The 23,661-nt window shown below is 43.1% G+C and overlaps 4 protein-coding genes across 5 annotated transcripts in view; 2 read left to right on the top strand and 2 right to left on the bottom strand.

Moving 5' to 3' along the window:
* Window positions 1-11,782, top strand: part of chrnb2 (cholinergic receptor, nicotinic, beta 2) — a 30,829-nt gene extending 19,047 nt beyond the window's left edge. The window contains exons 4-6 of the mRNA XM_074653620.1: window positions 3,310-3,419; window positions 5,250-6,378; window positions 8,867-11,782. Of these exons, the coding sequence (XP_074509721.1) occupies window positions 3,310-3,419; window positions 5,250-6,378; window positions 8,867-9,016 (1,389 nt within the window). The 3' untranslated portion in view covers window positions 9,017-11,782. The remainder of the gene's footprint in view (window positions 1-3,309; window positions 3,420-5,249; window positions 6,379-8,866) is intronic.
* flad1 (flavin adenine dinucleotide synthetase 1) overlaps window positions 1-23,661 on the top strand; it is a 276,153-nt gene that overhangs the window by 191,100 nt on the left and 61,392 nt on the right. The gene's annotated exons all lie outside the window — the stretch shown is intronic.
* s100t (S100 calcium binding protein T) lies at window positions 11,801-13,683 on the bottom strand. Of its 2 annotated transcripts, none has more exons than XM_074653621.1 (3): window positions 13,547-13,683; window positions 12,407-12,569; window positions 11,801-12,320 (listed from the first exon to the last, which is right to left on the bottom strand). In XM_074653621.1, the coding sequence occupies exons 1-3, from the start codon at window positions 13,642-13,644 to the stop codon at window positions 12,156-12,158; spliced, it is 426 nt and encodes a 141-aa protein (XP_074509722.1). In that variant the 5' UTR covers window positions 13,645-13,683; the 3' UTR covers window positions 11,801-12,155. The 2 variants fall into 2 exon arrangements, with proteins under 2 accessions (XP_074509722.1, XP_074509723.1); XM_074653622.1 differs by lacking the exon at window positions 13,547-13,683 and adding an exon at window positions 12,884-13,508.
* On the bottom strand, window positions 15,631-23,569 carry LOC141779012 (protein S100-A13). Its single transcript, XM_074653623.1, has 3 exons — window positions 23,401-23,569; window positions 16,205-16,326; window positions 15,631-16,093 (listed from the first exon to the last, which is right to left on the bottom strand). Exons 2-3 carry the CDS (start codon window positions 16,322-16,324, stop codon window positions 15,932-15,934), a joined length of 282 nt encoding a protein of 93 aa, XP_074509724.1. The 5' UTR covers window positions 16,325-16,326; window positions 23,401-23,569; the 3' UTR covers window positions 15,631-15,931.

Here is a 23,661-nt window from a genome sequence, read left to right as displayed (position 1 = left end):
TACACCAGTAGACCATAGCATGTATGAGCAGTGGTCCAGTTACTGGAGGGGACAGATGCATCCCTGTGTTCTTCTACGTATATGTTTTACTGGTTGTGGCTGTGCAGAGTCTAATAATCCTGCCTCTGCTCATGTGGAGCAGCAGCAGCCTTGAGAGCTGACATGACTGGTGAAGTGTCAGACTGAGAGAGAGAGACATCAAACAATACACGTCCTCCAAAAAGCCAAAAATCTGACAGGAGAAATATGAGAAGTGAGTTAAAATTTATGAGCAGGAAACACCCAAATCACAGATAACTGATGATACCAAAATCCCTTTGCATGAATGCTGAACCCCTTTTTTCTCAGCTGGTGAATTAGTCAATTTGTGGTTTTTGGATGAGACCTAACATAACCTCACGCTGTGAATAATGTGACCCTGACGGAGCTGCTTTTCTACATGGCTGGCTCTTTGCATGCTGACAGCTGAGAACATGTACACATTTACATAGGTATACAAACGCAGTCACCCACACACATCAACAACATATGTGCTTGCTTTTGAGGGCAGGTGTCAGAACACATTACACACAGTATGTTCAATTTGGACGTAAATTTAGATGTATATGAAACAGATTAAAGTTCTCTCAACAGCCTTCTGCGTATAATGTCATCATGGATGCTGCATTTTTTATTTTATTATTTATAGCTTCATGCATTTTTCTGTCTTATGTTCACACACGAACACATGCACCTGACCAAGTTGGGATTTATGACATGTAACGGAGCGTAAAATGGCCATCAGCGCTCTATGGATCCCTTGCTATTGGGAAGCAGGGGAGCCAAGGACAGCTGTCCTGAGCCAAGACAAACTGTAATGACCATAATGCATCACAGTTATTGCAGATGACCTTACAGCGCTAACATGGCCATAACATAGAAGAGCCAGACAGATGCTTCTACGTGGCAATGTCAGTGACTGACCCACAGCATGCAGAACAAGATAATGCTGTTTTTTAAAAAAGGTTACACAGAGGACGTGAAGATGTTTGCTGATGCACACACACAGGAGCAGCCTCACTGCAGAGCTGGGAAGAGTACTAGAATTAAGCGTCTTTGAGTTCTTTAAAAGCGCTATATAAGTTGAATTTTCTATTATTATTATTATTAGAATATTGTACTCAAGTTAAGTACCTGTGTGAAAATGTACTTAAGTAAAAGTAAAAAGTAGGTAAGTTAAAATGTATTTACTGCGTTACGTTAAAAAAAAGGAACAGGGGTGGTGGTGGTGATGATATATGATACAAGGCTACTGTTACATTAAAGAACATCTTTAGGCTACAAAATATAGATTGCATTAAATGTCAACTTATACACAAGTGGAACAACATCAGCAACCTTACTGTATGTCCAAATCAACAGCTGGGGCCTCTGCAGTCTGTGCATATACAACTGATTATCAATTATAAATATTAGGGCTGTCAACAAATTTGTTTTAACGCCACTAATTTCTTTAACGCAGCGGGTCCCGAAGGAGGCTAAATAACGCTCCAAATTTGCGCAAAAGTTTGGTGAGGAAAAACTGGCATGGCCATTCTTGAAGGTGTCCCTTGACCTCTGACCTCAAGATATTTGACTGAAAATGGGTTCTATGGGTACCCACGAGTCTCCCCTTTACAGACATGCCCACTTTATAATAATCCTATGTAGTTTTGGGGCAAATCATAGTCAAGTCAGCACACTGACACACTGACAGCTGTTGTTGCCTGTTGGGCTTGAGTTTGCCATGTTATGATTTGAGCTTATTTTTTATGCTAAATGCAGTACCTGTGAGGGTTTCTGGACAATATTTGTCATTGTTTTGTGTTGTTAATTGATTTCTAATAATAAGTATATGCATAAAGCAAGAATATTTATCCACTCCCATGTGGATAAGAGTATATTATATTATATTATAAAGCAGGTTTAAGTGCTTTAAATACTGTTAAACTATCAAAACGCTCAATATACGGAGAAACAAACACAGCCCGTATTCAGAAATTGCGCGCTTGAAACAAGCCGTTAGGATTATCTGTCCATTTGTGATGTCACAAATATACAATATTTAGACCATCGCACGGTTTTAAACATAAACATTATAAATGTGTCCCAGTTTATTTCCTGTTGCAGTGTATGTAAATAACATCAGATTTCAGGAAGTAAACATGGACCCTCACCGTTACCTAGCAACGCAATTCCATTGCAATTCCATTGCAATTCCGTTGAAATGCACTAAAGCAGAGCGTTTCAGAAAGAGGGTAAATACAGGTATATTCAAGCAGACAGTATGAGGAAAATAAAGTTGTTTTTTGAACATTACAGCATGTAAACATGTTCTAGTAGAAACACAAAATACAAGTATGAACCTGAAAATAAGAACAATATGGGACCTTTAACTCAGACAATTAAACAAAAATGATCGATAATAAATAGAAACCAGCTATGGCTATCAAGGCGCCTGAAACTTATTTTAGAATCAACAGTAGAATAAAACATCACCAAAGATAATCAATATAAACTCCACAGAGGCGGCAGCCTGCTAGCCAGACCCAGCGTACCCCTACTGTTCAGCCCACGTACATCATGGATATACAGTATCATGCTTGCCGGGTGGTAGGTAGGTGGAACATTTTTAAACTATGCTGAGTTACAATAATACTAATTATATAACCACACACATCCTTAATTTGACTGTGTTTGAAGTGCTAGCACGTGAACTCGGCCCGTGAACACAACATTTATGACGTATCACTTCCGGAGTGTACCACTGCTCTGGACGTGAAACTCTGCCCTCCTGTGACTGAAGAGACACCTGCAGCTTCTTCTCTGCTACGGCTGATGATTTATCTCCTTCTCACAGTTTATCAGGATTTTTTTATTCGACTTCCACCTTAGTAGGTTAAAAGTAAAATGTAATAATGTAAAAAAAGAAATACTCCAAAAAGTACAAATAGGCCTATACCAAAAAACGACTTTGTTATAGTAACAAGAGTAAATGTAATTAGTTACTTCTACCTTTGTGCGTGTAATTGGTGTGTGGCTGGGTGTGTTTCATGAGAGCTTGAGTGTCTCTCTTTGGCTTATAGTAAAAAGTATGATGTAAGCATAGAGGGACACACAGCACAGGATGTTCCCCTGCTTGTGATGTGTCACATTGACCACCAACTGACCGACAGACAGACACAAAGACGGACAGACAGACCTCCTCTCTGCTTCTCTCAAGGCATCCCCTTAGCTGCTGTGTGATTGGCGCACAAGTGATTAAGCGTTTCGTTTTTTATTGGTCCTCAGGAGTGGCAGGACTATCGTCTGACTTGGGTCCCGGAGGAGTTTGATGGGATGCTGAAGGTCAGGCTGCCCTCAAAACACATCTGGCTGCCGGACGTGGTGCTCTACAACAAGTGAGTCACTCGCTCACTACTTCTGAAGACACACATGGATGCATGCACGCTCATAAACATGCACAGCAAAACAGTTCTCATATTGAACTGATAATGTTTTAAAGCTAACTCCCCCGGTGATTTGATCCAGCTGCCACTGTTGTACAGTAAGTCACTTTGGATAAGAACATCAGTTTAATGCCAGAGGTTTCACTGTGCGATACATGCAGACTCGCCACACATGACTGAATATGTCCACTGTAATCTGCTCATATCACTCATGCTACATTATTATACAGTAGCCTACCTCGAGTCTCATGAGACACTGCAAAGATGGAGTCGTCTGCACTGCACGCCCAGATACATACATGTATAGTAGATGCAGACAGTTAACACATTTACACATATCCAAACTCTTCTTTCTTTTTGTGTTATTGTAAAATGTGTGACGTTTATCTATTTATCTGCATGCAGAGATGCTTGATAAATAACTAAGTATTTTAATTCAGTTAGTAATTTTTAGGCCTGGATTAACCTATAAAGGGGCCAAAGTCCCACCCTTTGTGCATTGTGAATGCACCTTTCCATCCTCTAGTTCCCATCAGGTACAGTGCACACAGAAACCAACCAGTACGCCAATGCTAGAATACTTTGCGGTATTTTAATTAAACACCAATGTACTTAGAAATATAAAAACTAGGCATAGTTTTGATGAAATCTTAAGACACTATGGGCCCGCTTTGCCCAGTTGTTAATCCAGACTTGAGTGTAGGTCTGTGCGATATAGGGTTAAAATCAACCATATGTATGCAAAATCATATATATGTAAAATAATCCAGTTTTAAATTCAATGCAATTAACTGTAATACATTATATAACACAAACAGAAACTTGCTTTGTTGGTTTTTAATTGCAATTAGCCTGCATGTCTGAGGGAGGAACGGACGCAGACCACTCGTCTCAATGTAATGGAAACCGAGTGTCAGCCTACAGTATGTAAATCAGCTCATCAGAGTACACTGATCTGTCTGGCCTTCTCCTCTTTCCGTGCCTCCGTCCGTACTTTACTGAAGATTAAAAGATCTTGGATACACTACGGATAAAATGATTCCGCTAATCCCACGAACCCCGTCTCGACACGCTATCCTCCCAGTCCTATTCACCGCCTTCCGTCAGTCACCTAAACAGGAGGATTAGCTCTGGAAACAGCAGCACTAGAGCTGCTAATTTGGAGGACTCAATAAGATTTTGACACTAAATTTGCAGGAAAGTTGGTGTTTCTGAGAGTGTGCTTTGGAAGGTGGGTCAATTGTGTAATCAGTCAAAAATGATGAATTCTCCTTTTGCATGTGTCAAATCTCGCAGCGTTAGCCGTCATTAATTAGTTCTCTTTGTCAAATGCTCGAGTTAAATGGAAATTCAATCTACAGCGTTGGTGTTGTCAGCTGACTTCTGACCGAAGCGTCTAATTCGAGCTGTTGAACTCGACCCGTCTGACCTGTGAGCCGTGTTTCCTGTCTAGACTGCGTGTTCATTCTGTTCCTCGTTTTTGTAGAAGCAGGTCTGAGTGACCCCGCTGCCCTGAGACGACTCAAAACCCTGTTAACCTCCACATCCGCATCCATGTGTGTGTGTGTGTGTGTGTGTGTGTGTGTGTGTGTGTGTGTGTGTGTGTCCTAGAGCTCTTTGATGAACCCGTTTTGCATAATGAGATGCGTCATGTTCCAGGGAAACATGGCCTCTCATTATACTTTTTGTTTACAAAATATTTAAATTAAATCATCACACAGAGGTTGGTTTCTGTTTATGTCTGACCCTCCTCTCCCTCATCTCCCTCTTCATCTCTCTCAGTGCTGACGGGGTGTACGAGGTGTCGTTCTACTCTAACGCCGTGGTCTCCTACGACGGCAGTATCTTCTGGTTGCCCCCGGCCATCTACAAGTCGGCCTGTAAGATCGAGGTCAAGCACTTCCCCTTTGACCAGCAGAACTGCACGCTGCGCTTCCGCTCCTGGACCTACGACCGCACCGAGATCGATCTGGTTCTCCGCGCAGACGTGGCCAGCATGGACGACTTCACGCCCAGTGGCGAGTGGGACATCATCGCCCTGCCGGGCAGACGAAACGAGAACCCGGCCGACCCCACCTACGTGGACATCACGTACGACTTCATCATTCGCAGGAAGCCTCTTTTTTACACCATCAACCTCATCATACCGTGTGTGCTCATCACCTCGCTGGCGATCCTGGTCTTCTACCTGCCCTCCGACTGCGGCGAGAAGATGACGCTCTGCATCTCTGTGCTGCTCGCTCTCACTGTGTTCCTGCTGCTGATCTCCAAGATCGTCCCCCCCACGTCACTGGACGTCCCTCTCGTGGGGAAGTACCTGATGTTCACCATGGTCCTGGTCACTTTCTCTATCGTCACCAGCGTGTGCGTGCTCAACGTGCACCACCGCTCGCCCACCACACACACCATGCCCCCTTGGGTTAAGCTGGTGTTCCTCAACAAGCTTCCCGCCTTGCTCTTCATGCGCCAGCCCAGGAACAGCTGCGAGCGCCAGCGGCTGCGCAAGAGAAGGAGGGCCCAGGAGCAGAAGGAGGGTGGGCGCAGCGGGGAGGCGGGGGCCCTGATGGTGGGGCTCGGGCTGAGCGGTGCAGGCGGGAACGGAGGGGCGACCTCCACGGGGGTGTTCGGCAAGGAGGACAATGACCCCTGTACCTGCTATGTGAACCGGGCGTCTGTTAAACAGTTTGGAGGGGATCTGGGAGGAGCAGGCGGGGGATCCATGGATGGTCTGAACAGGGTGAGGGAGGGCCGGGAAGGGGCCTCTGGGAACCTGCCGCGGGGGAAGCAGGCAGCAGGCGGTCCCGCTCTGACTCAGGCCCTGCTGGCTCAAGCCTGTCCGGGCTTCGAGGAGGCTGTGGAGGGAGTACGCTTCATCGCCAACCACATGAAGAGTGAGGATGATGATCAGAGTGTGAGTATTATATTATCTGTGCGTTAACATTCACACCATTACAGTAATAGTTGCTCCTTATCAGAGCCTATATTGTTACATAAACAGCAGAAACATTTTGTGATAAAGAGTACAGTATAGATACAGTTTAACAATAAACTGTAAAGTCAGAGATGACAAATAATAGCAAATAAAAGAGTAATCTTTGATGAAAGTTTTAATTATTTAAAGCTGCTCTAATGAATATCTTTAAACTTAAACTTCCATCATCATATAGGCTACATACAGGTACATAGTACATGAAATCTGACCTCTGCATTTAACCCATCCTAAGCATTTCAGGAGCAGTGAACTGCTATGAAGCGCCTGGAGAGCAATTTAGGGTTCAGTGTCTCGCTTAAGGACAGTAGGAGCCGGGGATCGAACTGTCAACCTCGTGGTAAAAAGGACGACCCGCTTTACCAAACTGAGTCACAGCCAGCCTTTATATTAAGTACGGATCAAGTGACTGTGTAATGTGAAAGGTGTTGCTCGTATCACAAACCCACAGAGAATTATCACCCGACTCTGCATTTCCCCCTCCAGCTCTATAGGGAATGGGAATCGTGGAGCATTCTGGGCTGGCGCTGCCATTTTTGGAGGTTAGCAAATGTTCATCATCAGAAATATATATGCGCGAAAGACAAATACCTATAGTAAGAGAAGCAGACAGAGACAAAGGGGCAATATATTTACAAAATGTAAGTTAGTTTATGATATTGATCCTTACGAATTAGGAGGACCTTGACAGCTTGTCACCCATTACAGTCATGGATGTGTTTTGGCGTTAGTTAATACCTGTCAGCAATTAAAATTTTCTTTATTCTTTGGAGGCCGATGTCCAGTTTCCAAACGGGTGGGTACAGGACCTTCAGACCTACAAGCTAAATGCCAAGTACACAATCATCGGGACAAAGATAAGCTAGCTAATGTGACGTTAACTGAATGCTAACAAAACGTGGCTAATCCTGCTTAATTAATCTTCAGCAGTTTTTTTGACACTTGTCGTAAACAGCCAGCGGATGGCACTCTTACCTTTACCCTCCAAAAATGGCCGACTTGCTGTCGATGATGTCACATTCCCATTCCCTATTGTTTTGCTCACTGGTTTGGTTTTACAGCTCGCAACTCCACTGTTTTGGTTCCCTCTCACCATTCTCATCAGCGTCTTTTCCAAACACACACACAAATAAAATAGAAAATGCTGACCCTGTACACTACCAGCTCAGCACCAAACAACAGACAGACACAGTTAGAGACTAGCTGGGGAAAACAGCGGAGCATTTAGCAGCTAAAGAGAGAGATATTTCTGGTTCGGTTCAAGCCAAAACAGAGCTGAGAGTAAATATTGGACTCACAATGTTGCCACTTGACGGCTGGATGTGTAAATAGGACACTGTTAGCCAACACGTTCACTAAATCAACTTTATAACGTGAAAATGTCAATGTTGGTTCACAGCTTTTTATCAAAATTGGTCAAAAAAAACCTGCTTAAATAACTAAACACATAAAAGTTATATTGTTTAACTAGATTCTTAAAGAAAAACACACAAAAAGGTGATGCCAATAAATCCTTTATTGCTGCAGTTTACTGCTCTGCAATTACTTGCCAGCTCACACTTCAGTACTAATATATCTGTGATAAACAGATACATTGCTTGGGCTCTGCTCCATATCAAAGTGAAATATTATCTTGTCTCTGTGTGGATAAAATCATAGCATAACTCCTCTTATTTTGTGCATGTTACAAACCATAAAAAGCATCATGAGCAGCGCAGGTCTGTCCTTTCAGAGCCATATCACGTTATAGTGATACACAGAGGCCCCGTTTAGCTCTGCCATTTGAGACGCATGGGGGACTACGCCAGAGCATAAGCAAAGGAGACAGACCTGGTGACGCAATCATAGCTCCCTGAATATTCAACGCAGACATGTAATTATAGCAGCGGCGTGACGTGTGCATAGAGCACAACTGGAGAACAGGAAGCGAGACGGCGGAGTGAGGGTGGCATTCTTTATCACTCTTCCTCAAGGCATCTTGGGAGAGCAGCCTTCTCGCCTGGAATGAAAGAAACTGACACGGGAATTAACAGCCCTCTGTGATTCTGTCCATCATCGACATGGTTACCATCCCGTTGCCATGCCGACCGCTTTAAAAACCTCCCTCTCCTGGCACAGTGTGTCAGCTCTCCCCCTCCCCCAGTCATCATCGCCGGGGTTACAGTGTCAGCACACCCTTCTGTCTCGCTGCCCTCCATCACTCTCTCCTACGTCCTTCTCCTCCTCCTTGACTCGTGTCAGACCTCATCAGAGCTGCGTGGCAGAACGAGTCTCCGCTCACATTAACCCTTCACCTCTATTAACCCCTCTGAATAGGGAGACGCAGGGGGGGAGGGCGTTTAGAAAGACAATGTGATTCTGCTCACCTTAATCTCCTCACCCCGTCCTTTTTGTCCCTCCCCATCCACAGGTGAGCGAGGACTGGAAGTACGTCGCCATGGTGATCGACCGCCTCTTCCTGTGGATCTTCGTGTTCGTGTGCGTGTTCGGCACGTTGGGCATGTTCATGCAGCCGCTCTTCCAGAATTACACAGTCAAGGTCATCAGCCCGCCAGGCTGACCGTCCCCAGGCCCCGAGAACACGCTGAACCAGACAGCTCCCCCCGACCAATCAGCAACAGCAGGACAAGGACCGGAGGTGGTGGTGGTGGGGGGGGCGGGTCTGGGTTTTATTGAACTGGAAACCAGAACTGGAACTGAACAGCAATCACGCCCATTACCTTTATAGTAACGTTTTTGCAACGAACAACTGTTTTTCTCGAATGAAGGAAATGGAATCGCCATCATACTCTCTTACCTGCAGTTTTTTCGTCCAGATGTTTAACGGAATGACCTCCCCTTTCTGGTGGAAAGGTCTCTCCCTGCTCTCCTCTTCTTCAGCCAGTCAGGGAGCGAGGATGCTCTACTTGTTGAACTTTACGCCAGCCCATCAACACTTTCCGCTCGACGCCGACTGCTTAATTGACACATGACACGCTCGCCTTCGACTATGATATTACTCATCCTCAGTGTTGACTGATGTCAGAGTGAGCTAATCAGAAAGGGAAGGGAGGTTCATATCAAGGCTCCTATACGTTTATTTTATTTTATTGTCAGAAACCCACTACGTCAGTGAACTGATTCCGTATATTTTATCATAGCATAGCGGCTTACCACAGTATAGCATTAGGAATATATTATTAAGATTTCTCTATGTGTTAGCTCATGCAAGGGTCTGTTGCTGATAGAGAGGCTATGGTATGTTGTATGATTGTATAGATTAAACAAGAATGTGATATAAACTGTACTACACAGCCTGTGACGCGCACACTAACACAGTATGTGTACAAGCAACAGATTGTGAAGGAAAATACATACTAGAGGGAATTAAAGGATAGAGCCAGGTTGCGCTGTTGGATGAAAGTGATAAAGTAAAAGATGCATGGACGGGGTTTTCGCTTAGAGAGTTGTGCACATTAAGTAGAGGACAGCAGCAGCCTGCTGTGCCCGAGTGCACAGCTGCAGCGAGAGTTCAGCTCCAGAGAAACTGAGGAATCTGAGCCTAGATGGCGGATAGGACCTCCTAAAGGATGGACAGTGGAACACGAGTTCCCCCGAGATGGAGCAAATTATATTGTTGGAAGGAAGGGAATTCAGCTATTATGTGTATTAATATGTAATTTCATATTTCAGTATGTAATGTTCAGAGCATACATGTATGCGTGTGTGTGTGTGTGTGTGTGTGTATGTATGTGTATGCGTGCCCTACACCCCCAATGCATTATCACATCTGTCAGATACGATGTTCAGAAAAGCATACTGTACGTGTGTCTCCCTAGCCCTTCTATTAATCTCTCTCCAGTCCTCCCTCCTTTATCTGGTCTTCCATGGACAAACACATCTCTGACATTTAGTCCAGTTAGAATAACGATCACCTGCTTTCTCTAAACACCTAATTCATAACAGCACTTTTCCTTTTTCATCATGGACTGGCTGATTTGTCTTATTTCTACGATCTTCCCTGACAGAAGCAGAAGGCCTTTTCAGGCATGCAGGGGGAGTAGGAGGTGAATTAAATTTTCAATAAACAAGAGAGAAATGACAAGAGGGCCAATCGCTGACGCAGTCGCACCAGGCAATAAGTTACAGATGCAGAAATCATAAGCAGAAAAGAAAAGGTTTTGACTTTATAATGATGTCGCGGACTGAATAAAAAAACAAACAGGATAAGCAAGCACAATCCAGATAGTGAGGAGGAATAAAGACTGTTAGTGATGTAGGAAAGCCACTAAAAATGCTGTCTAATCCTCAGTCACTGTCACTCGCTGCGAGTTTTCCTCGGCTTTTTAACGGTCGTGTGGCCAAGTCTGCAGCTCAGTTCTGGACTGGGAGCTCTCTCTCTTTCTGTCTCTAGAGGATGGGATTACCCGGGAGGAGGGAAGGGGGGGGTGAGGGGGTCCCCAACAGATCCCCAACAAGTGTGGAAAGCCTATCAGAGACCTGCGAAAGCTGTAGCCTGCACGGCTCCACACGGACAAAGTGCTGCTATCCACTCTTTGACCTTTTCCACTTCCCTTCCTTTCTTCTCACTTCCTCTCTCATCTTTCACCCTTCTCCTTCCTGACTCTCAAATCTGCTCCTGTGCACACCTTAACCAGTCCAATAAAGGTTGTAGGTTCAGATTAATCAGAGTATGTGTGGCATGTTTTTACTCTCACACTCACACACACATACAGTAGAAATGACTGTAATACCCAGACTTCCCATTAATCTTACAGCACAGGATGGAATGAAAGAAAGAAAGGTTTCCTGGCTTTCTAATGTCCAGGCTGGTAACTTCCTTTTTATATATATATATATATACTCACAAACACACACACACATACCTTCACACTCCTGCAGTGCTTTTTTTTCTTCTTTTAGGAAGCAGTGCTTTGAAACAATCATGGGTGTAGGGCCCAGCCAAGGTCACTTCAAGTTCTCATTATTCTGCTTTAAAAACAGGAATGTAGGTACAGTCGGTACCTGCTCGTATACACCAAGTTCACACCACAACAGAGGTAACTGTCACTCATATCGAAGACTTAACTGCAACCTCTCATACTGTATATTTCATTAATAAAACTAAATAATATAAAATAATATAAAAATCTCTTTGCTGGTGATTTATAAATATATCTCCAATCTACATCCATACACTGCTGGAATAAAGTTCTGCACGTGCAGCATGTGCAAAGCAAATGAAAAGTAATGTAATCTCTCAACATTGACTCGATTGAGAGCCACTTGCTGCCCCCTGGTGCCCATCATGTGTTCTCACTCGTCTTCTCTGCTGTAATAAAGTACAACCAACATTGTATTGTTTGAGTAAAGGTCACATTTATTCTTTCCAGGGAGAAATTCCTTTGCTTGTTACAAAATACATGAAAAGAGGAAAAAAAAGACAGAGAGATACATTCACATATTCAACAATGATAGGTGTTGAAACTGACTTTAAACTCTCCAGATTTTCACATTGCAATAAACACAGCTAGATTGATTGGACATTGCAGACAAATACACAAACACCCAACATTTACTGCTCAAGTGACTATTAGGTGAGTGTGTGAATGTGAAGTCCATGACGCGATCGGTCCTTCTCTCCTGTCTGAACTTGTTTCCTCCCTGGAGCGGTGTGGTGGGGTTTGCAAGAGTGGACGTCCTCGAAGCAGAGGGCGTGTTCACTTCTTCTTCTCTGGCTTGTCGTTGAACTCCAGGAAGAAGTCGTTGCAGGCCACAGTGAGAGCTCCGACCAGTATGATGAACTCTGTGAAGTCTACCTCTCCGTCGTTGTTGGAATCCAGGTCTCCCATTACCTTATCCACTGCCTCCTTATCCTGGGCGTTCTGCATGTGTGTGAGGATAGAAAACAGAAATGTAGGCTGGCTCTATTTCATATGCATGCATCTTGTATCTCTAAGTATCTCCTTACCCCCAGGTAGTTGCCGAGCTCTGCGGTAAGCATCTCTTTGAGCTCGGCCCTGCTCAGCGTGTATTTGTCCCCCTCGTTCCCAGAGTACTTGTGGAAGGTCTGGATCATGAGCTGCATGGCGTTCTCCAGGGTGGAGGCGTTCTCTAGGTTGGGCAAAGACATTCTGGGGAAGGACAGAATAAGAGGAAGGGTGAAAGGAGGGGAAAGCAAGAGGAGTCTTTGTCAGTACCGATGCCTGCATAGAGGACAACCCATGCTGCAAACCAAGACATGTTAAAGTCTCTCTGCACACAAATGCATGCACACACTCTCTTTTTTTCTCTTAGACACTGCCAGATAGACAGATGCATGGAGAAAATTTAATCATAGGCTACATCACCATCACAGAGATAGGTACAAACTGATCTTCTATGAGATCTATCTATCTAGTGACAGGAGAGGTATTTGGCAGAGTCGGAAACCCAGCACAACTGTTACCTCATCAGGAGTGTTTCCTCCCTGACAATTGTCGTGATAAGATTCTGCTACAGATTAAACTGATCCTCAATCTGCTTGTTGCTTTGCCCCAACGAGAGGACCTCTGGGAGTCAGGAACATAGACGGCAGCCGGACATGTGAGCCAGCTGATAAGAGTGAAACTTGAAGCTGGTAAAACAGCCAAACCGGTGGAGGAGATGTAACCAGGACACGCAGAGGCAACCTGATCTGGCTTTTACTTTAGCTGCACCGGATGGCCGAAAACACCGGAGACAGGTGTAAGTCTTTGCCGTTCTTGGGACCTACATCACCTCTGAACTGTGAAGACTTTTCCTAACTGTCAGTCACATCTTACGTCAGACTGTCCTTATGGACACAATGCTCCAAATTCTCATGAATCAGCAGCATAAAAACTTAAATTTTTTGGCAAGTTCTGTTCAAGATAAATTAAGTTTCTATAAATCATCAGTGAGCAGAAAGCTTATCCTGTCTTTGTTGCTGATTTGCACAAGTACTTTCAACAGGCAGTCCACCTACAGACAGCACCGTGCACTAGCTGCACCCATAAAAACCTACTTTTAAAAGTAAAAATAGAAACAATGTCAGAGAAAAACAGAGACACAGCTTTCAGAGTTGAAGTCTGTCCTCTACATCGTTTCTTACCTGAGTGGAGGACGGGTGATGGCGTGCTGGTCAGGTGCAGAGAGAGAAGGCAAGAGCGACTGATGAGGAGGACGAGGAGGACAACGTCTTAAATACATCCCTCACTCCACCCGTCCCATCCCTCTCCCCTCCTTCCATCTGTTGCTCCTCTCCTCCTCCCCCCCTCCCCCTCCCCACCCTTCTCCTCTCCTCCTTCTCTGTTTACGCATCATACACCTGCTGTCTTCTAAATGGACACATGAATGATCCACCTGCCCACCCTCCTTCAGAGATGAGACAAAAAAATGATACTGTAACTACGGCATTAGGTAAATTGAAGTACCCATAATATGACCACAAGCCACACCACAAGTGCTGTCGTATATGTGTAAACGTTGTAAATGTGGGATTGCGTGGAAGTTAAGATACCAAGCGTAAATTTGAGACATGGAAGTAGTCTGCAACATTCATACTTTGATGAGCTCAGCAGACCAACAGTAGTTCCTGATTTATCCTGCTACCCTGTTGTGCAATCATTTTGTACGTCATGTCAAAATGAAGAACAGGTTTAGAGGGAGTGCTACAATAAATATAGTACCAAGAACAACATGAGTAATGTGAGAACCCTTCAAATGTGTCTGCAGCAGAGAGTGCTGGGGTATGTGTCGAGGTAGGATGTTTACTGGGGGTCATGCCTGATACAGTATCCGAAGGATTAGTGTAGCACCGATGAATGGAGCCATCACACCTGGCAGCCATGCGGAGAAATCCCCATACAAAGGCTCTGCAAACATGCTAACGCGCAACACACATGAGCACTTTCACAAACACATTCACCCCTCAAGCTCCAAAACACACCACATGCAAGCATTATAATAGATAAGAGTGAGAGCTAAAGGTCATGAAAAGTAAATGAAGAGTAAAAAATAAATGACAGAAAAACACATGATCGCATGAATGAATGATCTCTATACTTGTAGAAGCAAACATCAACATTAATGCACTGCAAGATGTCATGAAACGTATGTTTGATCAGCCGTCCTGTGTGTCGTCGCTGCAGTGTATTGTGTCAGTGAATGGGGCGGCTCAGTGTGTGTGTATGCACCATATGTGTGTATGTATAGTGTTGCAGAGTGGAGGATGGTGTACAATAGGAAGCGCATACAGTGTGTCAGGATCTGGTTGCAATAGTTGATGCATCTAAAAGGCTGCTGAGTTTGACTAGTCAGGGATGTCACAGCTATATTTAGCGAGTGTTGCTGGTGGCGATGGAAGGAGCAGGTATCATTGCAGCGGAGCCTGTGGGACAATGTCAAGAGAATATAAAGAGAAACCACTGTAAACATACAGTGTTTCGTTGGGTTTCCCAGCAGAATTGTATTTTATTTTGGAAGTTAGTGAAATTTAAAGCTTCAGTAGGCAGTATATTTTTGGCATCATTGGGCAAGAATTCCAAAATAACCTTTTAGCATATTGTAATTCAAGTGTTCTAAGAGATAACTAGACTTCTGCACCTCCTCGTGGCTCTGTTTTCAGGCTTTAAAAAATCTAGCCTGTGATGGGAGACTTTGACCAATCACAGGTAATTTCAGAGAGAGAGTGTTCCTATTGAGCGTTCCTATTGGTTGTGCTCTGGCTGGTGGGCGGTGCTTGGTATTTCCTCAACTGATCTCAACGTGGCTGCTGGGTCACAAACTTTCTAATTTTACAGCTAAACAGTACACTACAAGATGTTTCTGAAAACATTTGAGGCAAGAAATAGGCATTACAGTAACAGAATATTGATTCATACTTGATCAGCGCTGCCTAGTTTGTCCATTTGATCAGAGTTTGTGAGTGATTGACAGCTGCTCAGAGACGGCAGGCTCCAGCTTGGCTCTGATTGGTCGTTTTCCTCCGGTCTGTGAAATCTTGCAGATGCCATTAGTAGAACCGGAGGACACAGAGACAGATGCTTTTTTCCCCCAGATTACCTGTCTCATGGATCTCAGGATATAGTGACCATTTTATAAAAATAACTTTTTTTATTCATATTTGCTCCATTTCTACCCTCTGTAGCTTTAATAAAGAAGGAACGCCAAATAAAAAAACTGCAAACAATATAGTTTTATTACATAAAGCTTTTATTTTGAAAATACAGTGAGTATCTTTTGTATAAGTGGTATAAAAACTCCCATCTTAGAGTCCTTCAATGTGTCCCTGACAGTGGAGATCGATATGGCCGCTCTGAACAGACATGATGAGCAACTGGTTGATTAACTGAATGAAAATGATTATGGACTGTTGTGGAAAAAAATGTTATGTTTAGAACAGTTGGAAATGAGAAAAGAAGAGAAACTTAAAAATGCCAAAAAGAAAGGCTGTTCATTTTCTGATCCACCAAAAACACTGCAGCTTCACAATCATCTACGATGCGTCTGTCTGGGCCGGGGCTCCGCTCTTTTTCTGACTGACGGCGTTGGCCAGGTAGCCAATCAGAGTGAGGTATTCCTGGAAGCTGACCTTCCCATCTTGGTTCGCATCCAATCCCTGCTGCATCTCCTTAACGGCAGAAGAGCAGTTCGCATCCTGAACACAAAAGGAGAGACAGGATATGACACTTAGCTTTGAAACATTGTAATATACTGATGGATTATCGAAGCGCGATGCAGAACAGCAAAAAGTTACGTAATTCCTTACCTCCATGAGGCCGCCAAGCTGTTTCTTCACTAGTTTCTGGAAGCCACTCCCTTCTAGGTTCTCCTTCCCCCTGGTAGAACTGAGAAACGTGGTCACCACTGTCTTAATGGCTGACTCCATATCTACAGAGAGAGAGACAAGGACAAAAAGTGGAGAATTGAGTGTTGGAAGGCGGCAAGAAGAGATATGGCCATATCTTAGACACTCAGACATCATGCCGTTGGGTACAGGTCCCATGAATTTTATTAATATGAAAATATATTTACATCCGGTCTTGGGTGGATAAAAGGCTTATTGTTATGTTATTGAGTACATCATAACCTTGGAATCCTTGTGCACAGCTGACTGATCAAGATTAGAGATTTTATAATTATTTATTAAAACCAAATTATATTTCGACATTTCACTTTGTTTTGCACGTGTGATATGATTACTGAAATAAATGTTTAATGCCATAATAAGTTAAAAAAAACACATTGTTCCGCAAATGAATAGTTATAACAGTGATAAGCAAAGCAAACATTTAAGCCGTAAACGTGAAGATGAGACAAATGTAATTCTTTGGTGTTCAATGGATCACGGCTTGAAATTGTATTTGAATTGGATCTGTTTGGAAATGTCCCCGGAACATAAACATGTGAGAAAGGTAAGACACACAGGTGATGTCAGCATAGAAGAGGAGGAGGAGGAGGAGGGAGGGAGAGAGCCTGGAGGCTCTCCGAGGTAAACAGAGCGAGAGAGAGAGAGAGAGAGAGAGAGAGAGAGAGAGAGAGAGAGAGAGAGAGAGAGGAGCGATGGAAGGTTGAAGAGGAGGGGAGTCTCTGAGGTAAACACAATGGGAGCTGTGATCTCCGACGGTGGACATCTGATCCCCAGAAGCCAGCGGGAGGCCGCAGGTTCAGATTACTACCTGCTGCCCGTCTGCTGCAGCACACCTCCCCTCTCACACTGTAGGAACACACTGCACACTGTGCTCAAGTATGAACTGAGAAAACATCCCACAGCACCACTAGATTAAACTAGCCTGAAACCTCTAATGCCGCCGTTATTGACAGGATCTCAGAGTCACGTGATGCTAAATCCTCGGCCGAACATTTGAGACAAGCCGTTTTAAGTTTTGGTTCTTTCCACTCTCACAGGAAGGAAGGAAACAAGATGGATGGTTTCATTGTATGTTAAATCTTGTATCAAAACAATAGCTACTACATGCTAATTCGACACAGATTTGATTATATTGTACGTGCTGGAAAAGTGACAAAAAGTCAGGTTTGCACATTCAAACTTTTGATGCGCAACAACTTATTTTTTTGAACATGCTGTTGTTGAACACTATAGGCCTCTTCACATGTCCCAGTAGGAGAAGCACAGGTATAAATTATAAAAATGAATGATGGCTGAGTTCCATTTAGCTGCTTCAGTTTCAGGGTCCTGGTATTGTGAATGCTGGCTCGTCATTGTCATACTGGCATGACTCGCTGGAGCTCTTGAATAGAACAGAGCCCTCGTTAATGTTATTAGTTAACACCTGTGCTTTTCCTACTATGACAAGTGAAAAATACCTGTGATCTCACAATTCAATGCATACATGAAATAGAGGAGCTGCTATCACACAGCTGCAACTAACGAAACATGTAAATAAATGTAAATATAAATTGTGGGTGGTGATGAGAGAGCTCCAGGTAGAACGTTAAAAACAAAGAATACTTGAAAAGTGACAAAATGAAGTATAATCAAAACAAATTAAAGGTGCAGTGTGTAGGATTTAGCAGCATCTAGTGGTGTGGTTGCAGATTGCAACCAACTGAGTACCCCTCCGCTCACTCCTCCCTTCACAAGACTGATGTACAGGTGTAAAACCGTAATAACTCCATTCGCCTCGCTCAGAGGCCATCCTGACCATAATAACACTACTTTAGGAGCAACGGAAGTCAGACGGCGGTTGGCGGTACCACGGTTTTGAACTCGGCGGCTCACATTACTGCAGTTTCACAAATGTGTCGGAGAACTACGGTGGTCTCCAGGTAACGTAAAACCATGAAAGGCTCTCTCTAGAGCCAGTGTTTGGTTTGTCCGTTCTGGGCTACTGTAGAAACATGGCAGAGCAACATGGATCCGCTCCCTATGTAGATATAAATGGCTCATTCTAAGGTAACGAAAACACAACGATTCTTAGTTTCAGGTGATTATTATGCTCTAATAAAAACATAGTTATGAATATTTTATATTCCATTTCTGGTAATAGATACCCCGAAATGTTACACACTGTTCCTTTACATTTATGTGTGTTGTTGAGGTACACTATTCTCCCACAATGCAATACATGAAGGAAACAGAGGAGCTGCTGGTGCTAACAGATGTAATTGTGGCGGCAAAAACAATATACTGTATTTTAGGACAGTGTACTTTTATATTTGTTTGTATACTGTGTGCAATTAGTATGTAGTATTGAATTGGGACACACAGCTATGGTTTGACTGCCGTCCATCATCGCATGTAATTCATCATTTACTGTTAAAAAAAGTTAATTTATTTTATAGAAAACTGCAAAAACAGTACACTATGACAGTTGGTATTTAGCGTATACTGTATATTATTGGTATGTAGCCTACATGAGGACAGAGCTGTTGATTTAACTGCAACAACAGACTATGAAAATGTCTGTACTGTTTATTTTGTCATATGGAACTGGGACATAATGTCACATCTATAGACAGTGTTAAGGCCAGTGCATGTGCAACCTAATCCAGTCACAATTCAGCCAACAGAGAGGTCTCTCTCTATGTTTCTGCTCTCATTTATCTTTCTGTTGTCTCAACAAACAACAATTCCAAGGCTCACAGAAAATAAAAGGGCGTGAATAAATGCTGCAGATAGTTGAGCGGAGTTGTTGATAAGTGTCGCAACAGTGCGGGGCGAGGCCTTGCTGCGGGGGTTTCCACTCTGGATCGGAAACTACCGGGAGGCAGCGGTGGCCGCAGGATGGGTCATGCTGATGACGGGTGACGGGTGACTGACTGTGATGATGTTGTTGGAGTAACTTTAGAAGCTGGTAAATCTCCCATCTGACACAGATGTCACACTCCAATGCTCGCACTATGCAACCACTATGGCCTACACACAACGACATACAGATAGACGCACACACACACATGCGAAGGACAACACCAATTAGGACTTGTGTTGCATTAACCTAATTACTGGGTGAGTGAGAGCAGGCATCCGAACCCTGCCTGGATTCAGTTTCATGTCTCCCTGCCATGGCAGCACACACATATGCATGCACGCACACAGAGGTGGACACACAACTCTTTCCTACACACAAGTGTGCATCTGTCATCAGCATGCTGTTCATAATTATTTAATAGGTTACTATAATTGTCCCAACACCTTCCTAACACCGAGACGAAGAGCAGCACGGGAGCAGGCAGACCAGCAGTCTGTGTGTGTGTGTTTGTCTCTGTACAGCCCATACATCAAAATGCCCGACAGGCCACCATCCATTAGCGTCCTTTCCGTGTGTAATGAGATGAACATGAAACCGAGGCGGCTTCGGTCAGAACCGGAGACATCGGGGCCACAGAATTACAAATGGGTAGAGAGGAAGATGTCGTGGGTTTGTCTGATAAGAGCAAGAGGTGGCCTGACTGTGCTGAGTACAAATGAAGCTCCCTTACAGCCTCTCACCACATTCAGATTCAGAGCTGCAGATTATGATGACTCAAGTGTTGTGAATGCTTGCGTGTTGCCCAGTTCATTGTTTTATTTGTATTACTTCTCCTTTTTGTGGTATTTTACGGGAAACATGCCTGAAACATTTGAAAATAAAGCACCCGTTGTCTCCGTCTATGGATTATAACCAGTTTACTGAAAGAGGGATATTTTTCCCTTTCTAAAATGTTCTTCAAGGCCTAAAGTTGTAAACCTATCCAGCAATTCTGAACTGAAAAAGTAAGCATTAGTGCATCTGAAATATACCGTCCTATCCAGCAGCTTTCTTTTTAGCAGGTATCTATGACAGACAAGTTTTACGTTTTGTTCTGACCACCCACTTTTAGAGGAATTTGTTCTTCTCCCCCTTCTGGGCAGAGATACAGGTTGTGTTTGTGCTTTTGCCCTCTACTCCAAACCAAATTCCCCCTCGAGGGACAATAAAGATGAACAGAACTGAACTATCCTGTTTCGTCCAAACCCTCAGACATACCTTGCTGCCCCTTAAGTCATCCTAAACTACTGCACTAGCAGGTTTTGAATTTAGTTAACTAAATGTATCACGTTAAGGTAAAAGGTTAGGTAATATCAAATTAAGGATATTTCTGGAAGAATCCAAGACCACTGAATGTACCCTTTGTTGTCTCTATAGCTCCTTTGAGCCTACTTTGTATTGTTTTAACTGTTTCCCTCATTTTGTCATGTTTTGCCTGCAACTTTTAATGCTGCAGTCTCGGCCAGGCCTTTCTTGCAAAAGAGGTTTCTAACCTCAATAAGACTTATTAAATAACGGATAAATAGCCTGTTAATAATGTAGTATAAGTGTCTTATACTAACTTGTACTGTGTATTATGTCATTAGTGTCTCTTATGTTTTAATTGGGTTGTGGACTCTTTTGAATCAACACCAAATAACCTATAACTCACACACTACTTGAACAGTAATGAAAATAATTTGATCCCTGAGTAGATACAGGTCTGCTAACAATTTATAAAAAAAAAATTTTAAGAGCTCAACCCAAACGTAAAAGGCCGGGTCGGTTGGGACAACTAAAAAAAAAGAAAAATCATTTAAATTGAAAAAAATTGCTGTCTAAATTTGAATACCTTATATACACGATCAGCTGTTCACACATTTCTTGAGAAAAAGCACATTTTTATATTTCTTATAAATTATCGAGATATGGAATTTGGGGGGAAAAAGGGGTTTCTGACAGGCTGCCACTTCAGTATATACTCACTGTGTGTGTTATTCAATTAGGGAAATCTTTTTTTGTCTGCTTTTTGTTGATATGTAACAAGATCTATAAACAATACTGTCCTAACCGCCCCCGGGTAACTGTCCTAAACGTCCCAGGGAGAGAAGACACACCAAAATTTCGGACAGCAAACACTAGCATCAACTAATAGGCCAGAAAATAAGCTTTCACAATATGTTTCTTTGTATGTGGCACAAGTAAAAACAGTATGGTCGAAGAAAAATAACAAAAGAGACAAAATGTATTTCAAAACTGTGAATAAAATGTGAAAATAGCCAGAATGTCTCAGGGTGTGGCTCACTAGGAGTCTGGTGAATGGCATAGTTGCTTACTAACTTCCTTAAAAAAGCTCTGTCCCTCCTGTCCTAACCCACTCTCCCCTACAGTAGGCCTAGATGTATCATAGTATGCACAGTACCTCCCAGATAAATCAAATAAAGCATGATGGACGTGCAGACATAAAGAGTTTAGTCAGTGTTGTAAAATGTCTTTAGGGGCTTTGACAAGTTCAAACCAGTTTACAGGTAAGTGAGGTAGGGCCACCCAGTCCAACCAGTCACCTCACCTGAAAGCTCCAGAAAGTGTTGGTGTATCTTTCATATCTCACTGTAAGTTTTTACCACACAGACCACAGACCACAGATTTATTATTCTACCACAGAAAAAGGCTCTGAGCTCATTGAGCATTGATAAGCCCCAGTGATCAGCTCCACCCTGCTCGTGATATTTGCACTACTAGGTGTGACCGACTCACTTCCTTCATGTTTTACCTGTCATCGCCCAGGTCGCTATATCTCTGAGTCTTATCATAACAATTCAAGCTGATAAAAGAGCCAAATGTGACCGTCGAATCTCAGTAATATGACTAAAGCCGTTTGAGCATTTATTCCATATCCTTGATATCAGACGTCAGTGTCCTCCACTAATTCGGTCTTTATCAGCACTAGTTGGACATTTGATCGCACTAGTTGGACATGTTGTCTAATTAGTTGAACAAAAACTCTTACTAGTCACTGTTTTTCAGCAACTAGTGGCACTTTTATCCAACTAGTTCCACCAGAAGCCTAGTGAGACCAAAGCCCAACTAGTCAGCTTTTTGACGCACTAGTGGACCTCTGGACCCAACTAGTAACGCTGACAGTCTTACTAGTTAACTAGTAAGCTGCAAAAGCTTTGACATGTTAACTAGTAAAGGACGTATTCACCTCACTAGTTCAAAAAGGCTTTAACTAGTTAACTAGTCTGAATTTTGATCCCTCACTAGTTAACTAGTGCAGAAAATTGTAGGTCGCTAGTTAACTACTGAGGTGAATATGTCCTTTACTAGTTAACATGTCAAAGCTTTTGACCTTACTAGTTAACTAGTGAGGCTCAAAATGTTCACTAGTTATCTAGTTAAAGCCTTTTTGACCTTACTAGTTAACTAGTAAGGTCAAAAAGGCTTTAACTAGTTAACTAGTGAGCATGTTGGTCTTCACCAGTTAACTAGTGTAGAAAATTGTAGGTCACTAGTTAACTAGTAAGGTCAAAAAGGCTTTAACTAGATAACTAGTGAACATTTTGAGCCTCACTAGTTAACTAGTAAGATTGTCAGGTCCACTAGTTTGTCACAAAGCTGACTAGTTAGGCTTTGGTCATACTAGTGTGGTGCACAGTCTCACTAGTAAGGCTTCTGTTGGAACTAGTTGGATAAAAGTGCCACTAGTTGCTGAAAAACAGTGACTAGTGAGAGTTTTTGTTCAACTAGTAAGACAAAATGGCCAAATAGTGCTGACAAAAAACAGAACTAGTGGAGGACACTGACGTCTGATATCAAGGATATGGAATAAAAGCTGAAAGGGCTTTCCATATGTGACTGTTTATGCGCATTATGTCCAAACTAGTCTGCGCCTAGGTGCGTAATGGAGATGTCAGGGGCTCGTCCCACATTTACATTTAGCCCCAACTAATCCGGACAATTTGTAGAGCGGCCAGAGGCAAGACTGACACACGGCAAATAAATAAATAAACTGGAGAAGAGACTCCGGTTTCCTCTGGAAGTGTAAAGGGATTGGGGTTAGATTACCAAAATGGAGAACCTGATCTCTGTGGCCACCAAGCTGCGTAATGACAATAGAGACGCTCTGCTAATTATAAGAAATGTAGTCTATGAGGCAATAAGATAAAGTGATCATTTTGGCAAAAACAAAAAAAGATAGACACAGTAGAAAGTCAGAATAAAGCAGACTCACCGTTAAAAGGTATAGGGAAAATCAAAAAGGCAAGTTTGTGCAGCTGCGCTCCTTCTTCTTCTTCTTCTTCTTCTTCTTCTGTCAGATCCTCCTCCCCAGTCAGTCCTGCGCTAGATTAAGCAGCAACACATATCTTTTCCGTGATTTAACTTCTCACTCCAGCCAATTTTTTTTCTCTCTCTCTCTCTCTCTCTGTCATAAGGGCGTGTGCCTGGGAGAGAAGGAATGTGGAAAGAGGCGCAGCTTTAGCAACAGTGCAGC

This window comes from Sebastes fasciatus, chromosome 12 (genome assembly GCF_043250625.1).
Source record: "Sebastes fasciatus isolate fSebFas1 chromosome 12, fSebFas1.pri, whole genome shotgun sequence".
NCBI lineage: Eukaryota > Metazoa > Chordata > Actinopteri > Perciformes > Sebastidae > Sebastes > Sebastes fasciatus.
This window is presented reverse-complemented; position numbering and strand designations above follow the sequence as displayed.